The sequence below is a fragment of the Pteropus vampyrus genome, unplaced genomic scaffold, assembly GCF_000151845.1.
Source record: "Pteropus vampyrus isolate Shadow unplaced genomic scaffold, Pvam_2.0 Scaffold238, whole genome shotgun sequence".
Lineage (NCBI taxonomy): Eukaryota > Metazoa > Chordata > Mammalia > Chiroptera > Pteropodidae > Pteropus > Pteropus vampyrus.
The window spans coordinates 1903749-1913046 of NW_011889019.1; the positions used below are offsets into that span (position 1 = coordinate 1903749).

Genomic DNA, 9298 nt, shown 5'->3' on the forward strand with positions numbered 1-9298 from the left:
GTTCCCTTGGCTGGTCTCAGACTTGGTGTCACATCCCAGTGGGTCAATTGTGCCAGTCCCTGAAGCTACAGTAAGGATCTCTTGGGGTCTGAGATCAAAAAGAAAGGGACTGCCTGACTTCGCCCTCATGCAGACTTTTCCCCAGCTTCCCCCTGCCTGCCCACCTCTGCTCTCTGTTTTAATTCTTCCACCATGCTCCCCACCCCTTTCACGGAGTGTTTGTCAGTTCCATTTTCAACTCAGCAGAAAACCTGCACTGGGCCAGGCATCCTGTGAGGCCCTGGGATATTCAGAGAGAAGCAGCCAGGGCCTGTTTTCCTTCTGTGGGTTCTTGAGAATCCCTGCTTTCTGAATTAAGCCTGGTGAATCAGGTGTTGGGAGTGCATTTACACATACACACACACATACACACACACACGTACACACACATGCGCGCACAGATGCACACCAGGTCTGGGCAAGTTGGAAAGGACCTTTAGCGTTCTCTTTCCCACTCTTCTTTTAGTGCCCTCCCTTGGGGATGTTACAGCCAGACACCATTCATTATCAAAACCAAACCACAGCGTCCACCGTCATTATCCTCCCCCGACCCAGACAGCGTGCCCTCTTGCTCTCTTCCCTCTTTGCTCTCCGAATCTGCCCTCAGCAGCAACTTTGGGGGTGATCTGTTGAACAAACTTACACTAGCGTATAGATGAGCCTGCCATTTCCACTTCTGTTTTACTGTGTTTACAAGGAGGCTTGTTCAGTCAGAATCACTGTATACCCCAGCCCAGCCCCTACAACTCCGAGGACCCTGGCAATCTGCCTTTTTAACCAGCACTCCAGGAGATCCCAGCTTTTGCCTCTGTACTCGGAAACATACATTCCCTGCTCAGTCACAACTGTAGTTGCTGTTCCCTGCCTGCCACAATCGCAGAAACCCACGACTTCCATGGGCATTTTATACCTCCCTGTGTAGGGGTGTACCTTGACCACAGAATGATCTTTCGTTATTTTTTAAAATGTCTCTTTTGTCAACTTCATTAAGGATAAAGACCATTTCTGTTACTCTGTCTTTGACCTGGAACTTTATCTAGGACAGGTGGAGACATAAGTAGAAGCCACTAGATGCTCCTGCTGCTGAAACCAGCAGAGCCTGACCTGGCCCTGGACAGAGTCACTCAGAGCTGCCAGCAGCTGAAATCCTAGAGGCTGTGGACCTTGGGCTTTCCAGCTCATTGCCACCCTCACCCCTCCTCACTACCGCCCTCACCCCTCTTCACTCGGCTCCCCAAACTCTTCCTACTTTTCCATGGCTGCTCCCCGGCTCTTTGTGTACTTTTTTCCTTGTTAGCTACTTTCACCATATTATTTTCATTACTTACGTAACAAATGCTTATTGTAGAAAACTTGGAAAATATAAACAAAAAAATTTGGTAGCTGCCAATCGGATATAACCAGTTAACATTTTGGTGTAAATCCAGTCTTTCCAATATATATGATTTTACATACCTTTTTAGAAACAAAAGCTGGAGCACCGAGCACTTGCCGTTCTGTAACCTTTTTTCACTGTATTCTGGACATTTCCCCGTGCTACTCAGCATCCTTCTGCTTCGTCTCAGAGCGGCTGCTGCGATGCACAAGTGTTATTGAACCTTCCTCGGAGGGGTGTGCAGTGCATTTGTTTCTAGCTTTCTCCTGTTTTAAACTGTGCTGAGTCAAACAGCTTCATAGATAAGCCTTTGCCACACACTTGTGATTATTAGAATACATTCTTAGAAACCAAAGAGCTGAGCCAAAGGGAGGTACATTTTTAAGTTTTTTGGTACCATACTAAATGCCCTGTGGAAAGTTTGTACCAATTTGTATGGCATATAAGAGTGTTCACACCCTTTCCACTGCCCAATAATTTATTGACTCAACCAACTGTGAAATATCATTTATTTTTAAAGTGAATGAAATTTAAAATATCAATTTGCTTTTATCTTTCTCTGTTTGTATCTGTGCCTAAGATTGTAAGCATCAGTGTATAGGAGTCCAGACCTTTTGGCATGTCTCTTGTACATGCTTGCCTTCGGCCTAGAGAACTTTGCTGGATGTTTTTATGCTGTATTTGACTCACTGATTGAGGGAGACAGCACCTGTCCCAGAGGTGTTGTGGGTGCCCCCTGCTGGTTCCGAGGTGCGGTGCCGGCTGAGAAGGCATGGCTGGGATACTGCTGTCCTCTTAACATCAACCCTCCCCCTGCCCACCATCACCACCCCATTCTAATATTTTGTAGTAGTTTCAGTCCGAAAGGACCAGCGTGCAGCGTGAGGAATTTTTAAACCGTCGTAACCTGGGTGACTGCAATTGCTGAATTACTTGGAGAGGCTCACTCACATTGTGTCCACTATGAGTGAGAAGTATGTCTATGTTAGGAAAGAGTGCCGCTGTCTGTGTGGAGGGGTGGGGACTCTGAAGGTCAGGTATTTGAGCAAAGCATCCCTGGGGTACCCATGGCCTCCTGAGGTGGTGACTTTGAAAGGTGACACTATGGAGCCATGTTTATTTTAAAGAGACAACGGGATGCATGCACACACTTCAAGTGTCCTGAGGTCATCAGTCCAGCAACCTCAGTTGTCAGGAACAGAATCAAAATGTGACCGTTAAAGGAGAGGGGATCTGAGTAGGAACAACAGATGTCTGGAAGCCTAGTCTCTCTCTTCTTTAGGAAGCCTCTTCCTTTGAACTGGATGTTCTTGACTTCAGCAGTGCTGACAAGCTTTCTAACCCTCAGCAGATTAGGAGCGCTGCATTAGCTGGACCTGACCTCTGCCCATGGCAGCAGCAGCTAGATGGAGATCAGTGAGGAGTGACCTCTGGCAAAGAGGAAGGAGACCGGAAAGCTATAGAAATCAGCTCAAGAAGTTTAAAAGTCGCCGAAGTGGGGTCATTGAGTGGAGGGGCAGAAGTTCCACACCCCAGAGGTCCCTGAGGATGTCACTGTACTAGGACTGTGTATCTTGCTGGATCAAAGCTCTTGTTAGGGAGTCATCAATATTAAAAGACCGAAGAGGAGGAATCAGAAATCATGAAGCAAGAGTTACTTCCTGGATCTAGGGAGAAAGGCCTCTGGGCCAAATTACCACAAAAAAATACATGGATGAAACTTATCTTCTGTGTCTCTAGTGCTTCCTTTCTGTCTTTCACACTCAAGCCTTTGATTGATCTGGTTTTGATTTCTGCAGCTGGCATGAGACAGGGGTCCTGTTTCATGTGTTCTCCTACGTGGAGAATCTAGTCCTAACGCCATTTATCAGTAGTCTATTGTAAAGAAAAACTTTCTGTGTTTGTCTACTACTCACACAGAACACTTTGATTCCAGTTGTTATGAGTGTTTTTTCCCACACCAAACAATTCTCCAATTCTCTGTGGACACCAACTGGTGTCCTACAGTTCTATTCAATTCTGACACTATCCGGAGTTCACATAGACCCAACAAGTTAAGGGTCCAGTCCCACAAGACTGCCCCCTACTTCAGACACCAATCATAAGTAGTAGGTCCTCAGGTTAACCGTAATTTCTGTTCAGCTTGGCTACTAATTGGACATTCCCATGACCCCGTCCTTGGATTCGATTATCCACTAGAGCAGCTCACAGAAACCAGGAGAATAGTTTACTTCTTATTGCCGATTTATTACAAAAGATATTTTAAAGGACACAGATGAACAGTCAGATGAAGAGATACATAGGGCGAGGTCTGGAAGAGTCTCAAGCCCTTCTCTCCTGGCATGTAGATGTGTTCACCAACCTGGAAGCCCTGGGAATTTTTGTGGAGGCTTTGTCACACGGGCATGATCAATTATTGACTCAATTTACAGCCTCTCTCCCTTCTCCCCTCTCTAGAGAGTGGGGGGCAAGGCTGAAAGTTCCAAGCTTATCATGGCTTGGTCTTTCTGGTGGCCAGCCCTCATCCAGGATCCCACCAAGAGTCTCTCATTAGAACAAAAGATGCTTATGTCACCCAGGAAATTCCAAGGGATTTGAGAGCTCTGTACTAGACATTCCTATCACTCAGGAAACTACAAAGGTTTTAGGAGCTCTGTCTTAGGAATTGGGTCAAATACCAAGTATTAACAGGACCTGGGGGCAGAGACCAATATATATATTTCATCTTACACACACAATTCTGCAGTGTTTCTTCTTAAGCATATTTCTATATATGCCTGGGTCTATTTCTGGGCTCCCTATTCCATTTCATTGGCCCATTTGTCTCTATTCCAATACTACATTCACTGTAGCTTTATAATTAGTGTCAATAATTGTAGAGAAAGTTTTTCCCACCTTATTCTTACCATCCAAATTCCAATTAGTATATTTTTCATTTCTAGAACTCCCGTATGGTTCTTTTAATTTCTCCTTGGTCATTCTTTTTAATCTCTTTTTCCCTGTTCATGTTTTTAAGGCTTTCTTCTTTCTTAAATGCAATATTTAATAATCTGTGTCCGATGAATCCCATATCTGAAATCTTTGATTCTTCTGTTTGCTGTTTTTGCTGGCTTTGGCTCATATTGCCTTGTTTCTTTATATGTTGTGATTTTTCTTTTAAACTATGACCTTATTATTCATTTTCCTTTGAGGTTTATATCAGGAATTCTTTGAGGCCTGGTTTGAAGTTGCTTTCCTACAAGGAAGATTTGCATTTCCTGCTATTTCTGGGAATGCTCTAAATTAAATGTCTGGCCTGAGAATTTTCTGCTTGCACGGGTATTGGCAAACCCACAGGAGGGCTGGTTGTGGTTCAGTCTGACCTGCGGTGGAACCCTCTGTCACTTACTGTGTGACCTTGGGCAAGTCATTTAATCTTTCTGCCTGTCCCATCATCTGTGAAATAGCAATAACAACACCTACCACCTAAGGCTATTGCAAGGGTGAAATGGGATAATGTGTATAACTAAAGTGCTTTCGGGGGTTCTTTTACACAGATGACAGGCAGTGAATGTCATCCTCTTCCCCTGAAAAACCCCCTCCTGCCCCAGCCAGTGGGGGTGGCCTAGTGGTGGTGGTCTCCAGCTTTAGTTCAGTCTCTTGCCTATAGGATCTGAGTTAGGGTGGGAGTCAAGTGCTTTAGACCTCACTCCTGTGGCTCATTTGCCTTCAACTTTAAGGTGACTGAAGTTCCTAAATTCTTTGAGAGATGCTCTTGCCTCAGCCTTGACCGGGGTCTGAAGGTGTCTTGGAGGCCAACTGGGGCTAACTAACAAGAAAAATGACATTTAACAGGATTGCTTTCTTCTTCAGGTGCTGTGAGATTTTTTTGGTTCATTGGTTATGTTTTGTTTTGTTTTTTTAATCTGTGTAACTATATGGTGGGACATTAATAACAAGACATTCTAACTGTTTATAATTTTAATCGTGGAAATATACATTGACAGTAATGTAAGTGTGAAATAAAAAGAAAGTTGTTTGAATATTGGCATGAAAACATTTTAAATTCTTCATATAACGAGGAATATAAAAATTTAATAGTATAAACTCAATTACTTTGAGAAAAATGGGGGAAAGGAAACTGGATGGAAATATGTCTAGGTGTCAACAGTGGTTACTTTTGAATGGTGGAATCCTTGAGTGATTGTTTTCCACAGTGGCAGCACGGTATAGACAGCGGTCAGAGGGTAGCCTTTGGAGTCAGAAAGTCTTGTGTTAAATTGGTACCCATGTGGCCTTGGACAAACAACAGACTCTTTGGTCTTTGCTTCCCCATTGTTGGGTTGTTTTGGGGATCAAATGAAATAGCCTGCAATCTGGCACAAGCTGGTTCTGTAAATGGTGGCAGTTATTATTTTTACACATCTACATTCTTTCCAGATTTTAAAAATACTGAACACTTACTACTTTATAATCAAAGAAAGAATGCTGTTAAAACTTAAACAACAGCAGCAACAAAAAAGACAGTATATGCTTTGCTGACAAAAGTATTTTATGTTCCCAGGTTGGGTGTGTGCAGTTTCCAGACTCTTCCCTGACTCCAAAGACAGGCCCAGAGACCCAAATACTTAGGAGCCACCATCGTGTGTGTTGGGGAAGGCGGTGGAGGGGGGGCGGGTAGAGGAGGCATGCCAGGCACTAGGTCCTGGCCTGGAGGCTGGGGAGAAGGTGAACTGCAGCCCTGGCTTCAGAGATGCTGAGTCTCTACCTTCTGTCCTGCCTAGGACGCAATGAGCCCCTGAAGAAGGAGAGGCTGAAGTGGAAGAGCGACTACCCCATGACCGACGGGCAATTGCGGAGCAAACGAGATGAGTTCTGGGACACAGCACCTGCGTTTGAGGGCCGCAAAGAGATCTGGGACGCCCTCAAGGCCGCTGCCTACGCAGCTGAGGCCAATGACCACGAGCTGGCTCAGGCCATCCTGGACGGAGCCAGCATCACCCTGCCTCATGGTGAGTGGGCAGGGTTGGGGGCTTGAATCCCACTGGGCCGAGTGGGCCATCAGCTCCATTTAGAGTGGAGGAGAGCTGGTGGCCAGCCACATGTCAGGAGTTGCTATCCAAAACTGATGGGTGGTAGGTGTAGCTATTTGCTTGTTTATTCAAGCAGCCCTTATGAGCATGGACTAGGAGTGAGGACACAAAGAAAAATGAGACACAGTCCCCATTTGCCCAATGGAAGAGTGGAAAGGCACCAGCAAACCTCAAAGCAGTGTGGTGAGAGCAGGCTAAGGATTACTCAGGGAGCTTTGGGACCCCAGAACATCTGAGGTACTGACTTTGTGTTGGGTACTTATTATATGCTGGGCACTGACCTAGAAGCTTCTACTGTGTTGTTTCATTTATGTTCGTAACAGCCTATGGGGCTATATAAAGTAGAGGTTAACAGTGGAACTCTACAGTCATAGACCTAACTAAGTTTAACACAAGTGTCTCTGTTTCTTGCTGTGTGACCTTGAGTAAGGAGCTTCTCGAATTTAAAGCTTCAGTGACTTACAACTGCAAAATGGGCATACCACCTCATAAGATGTTGTTAGGATTCAACAAAGTACCGTATATCATTTAGTCCAGTGCTAGCACTTAGCTGCTCAAGGCACAGTAAATATATTTCTACATGCAATACATTATGTAAGTAAATTGTGGCCCACTAGGGTATAAGCCATGAAGGGCAAGGCCTATGCTATTTCATTTATCCTTGTAACCCCAGCACCCAGCACATGTGCTCAAGAAAGAATTATTGAATGAACAAATGGAAAGTTAAGTGATATGCCGGGGTGGAATGAACCAGTACCCCGTGAGGCCAGAATGGCAGCCCAGGTTTTCCTGACTCTATGTTGAGCTCCTCCCAGCTCTCCCAGAGACATCTGACTATAGAGACACCTGACCGTAGGGTGCGTTTGGGACTGTGGGGTGGCCATGACAGGTGTATTAGTCTGCTTGGGCTGCTATAACAAAACACTACAGACTGGGTGGTTTATTAAACAACAAAAATTCATTTCTTACAGTTCTGGAGGCCGGAGAGCCCAATATCAAGGTGCCAGTTGAATCCGTTTTTGGTGAGAGCTCTCTTCCTGGCTTGTAGATGGCTGCCTGCTCGCTGTGTCCTCACATGGTAGAGAGAAAGAGAGCGAGCACGCTGGTGTCTTCTTATAAGGACACTAATTTTGTAGGGTCAGGGCCCCACCGATATGGCCTCATTTAACCTTAATTACTCCTACACAGGCTCCTGTCTTGAAATACAGTGACAGTGGGGGTTAGGGTTTCAACATTTGAATTCCGTTCCCAAGCAGAATCTGACAGCCCTGTCTTCCACAGGCACCCTGTGTGAATGCTACGATGAACTGGGTAATCGCTACCAGCTGCCCATCTACTGCCTGTCGCCACCCGTGAACCTGCTGCTGGAGCACACTGAGGAGGAGAGCCTGGAGCCTCCTGAGCCCACACCCAGTGTGCGTCGAGAGTTCCCGCTAAAGGTGCGCCTCTCCACGGGCAAGGACGTGAGGCTCAGCGCCAGCCTGCCCGACACAGTAGGGCAGCTCAAGAGGCAGCTGCACACCCAGGAAGGCATTGAGCCGTCCTGGCAGCGATGGTTCTTCTCTGGGAAGCTGCTCACAGACCGTACGCGGCTCCAGGAAACCAAGATCCAGAAAGATTTTGTCATCCAGGTCATCATCAACCAGCCCCCGCCACCCCAGGACTGATGAGTGCACAAACCCCTGGAAAGCGGGGCTGGGCAGGGCCTCTGTGGAGCTGAGAGACCTCCGGGCTGGAGTGCCAGGCCCCCCCCACCTGCTGCTGCCTTCCAGTGCTGTTATTTTCTTCAGGGCCGCCTCCCGCTGTATGGCTGCTGGATGCGCTGTGAAGGGACCCTGCCTCCCAGGAACACCATGGGCCACCAGTGTCTGGCACCCAGGAAGCAGTGCTGCCACACAGGCCTTGCCAACCTTGTTAGAGGAAAGGCAAAAGGGCCCTCCACCCTGCCTCTCTCCCTCGGCAGGTTCGAGCCACGAGGGCTAGCCCGGAGGCCCCTGGGCCCAGACTCGTCATCTGGTGCTTCCAGGCGTGCTCGCTCCGGTTTTCTGCTCAGGGTCTGAAGCAGCTGCTGTCTCCCTCCCCTGCCCCCACCCCCTGACTCTGCCCTGGGCACATTGCCAGTCTCCTGGAGGGGAGGGGACTGCTCATGAGCCCTAGGGGCAGGGAGCCTGAGGCCGGCCTCTGCCTCTCCCTGCCCCCAGCACAATTGGCAGAGATGAGGTGGTGGCTGCTGTGGCAGGGGTCTGCACAGGGCCATTTCTTGGCTGTAACCCAAGCGGTGGGGAATCTGCAGCCAGTCATGGCCCCACAGCAGGTCCCTGTGTACAGTCATATCTGCATATTTATCAATAAAGCCTTTTGCTCCTTCCTTCTGTCTTGTCGGGCTTTGACTTTGGGCTCCCTTGCAGATTCGCGTGTGGGAGCATGTGGCATATGGCCTCCCCAGCTTCTCTGAGTGCAGAAGAGTACAGTGGAGCAAGCCTTGAACTGCTAGTATTTGGGCTCTGTGTTCTCATGGGTCCTCAGGAAAAACCACTTCACCTCTGAATTCACTTTGCTTATCTTTAAAGTAGATGTGATGCTACCTGCCCTGCCTCTTCCCTCAGTTGCTGGGAGGATTAATTGGGATAACAGATGTGAAGAAAGCAGCATCTCAGGAAGGTGGCATTGGTTACCTACTGATCTTCTACTATAGGAAAAGTGGGTGGGCAGCACCTGGAGGATGCTGGCTTCTGGCTCCAGCCTCTGAGCCAGGCCCTGGAGACACTCACCTGTGCTGATGTTAAAGCAAAATCTTTGACAAATTTAGATT

General features: G+C 47.3%; 1 protein-coding gene across 2 annotated transcripts in view; it reads left to right on the forward strand.

Moving 5' to 3' along the window:
• The window catches only part of UBTD1 (ubiquitin domain containing 1), a 52598-nt gene extending 43744 nt beyond the window's left edge, over positions 1–8854 (forward strand). For both annotated transcript variants that reach the window (XM_023519815.1, XM_011373999.2), the window contains 2 exons: positions 6178–6405; positions 7768–8854. In XM_023519815.1, the coding sequence (XP_023375583.1) occupies positions 6178–6405; positions 7768–8153 (614 nt within the window). In that variant the 3' untranslated portion in view covers positions 8154–8854. The remainder of the gene's footprint in view (positions 1–6177; positions 6406–7767) is intronic.
• Positions 8855–9298: the final 444 nt, after the last annotated feature.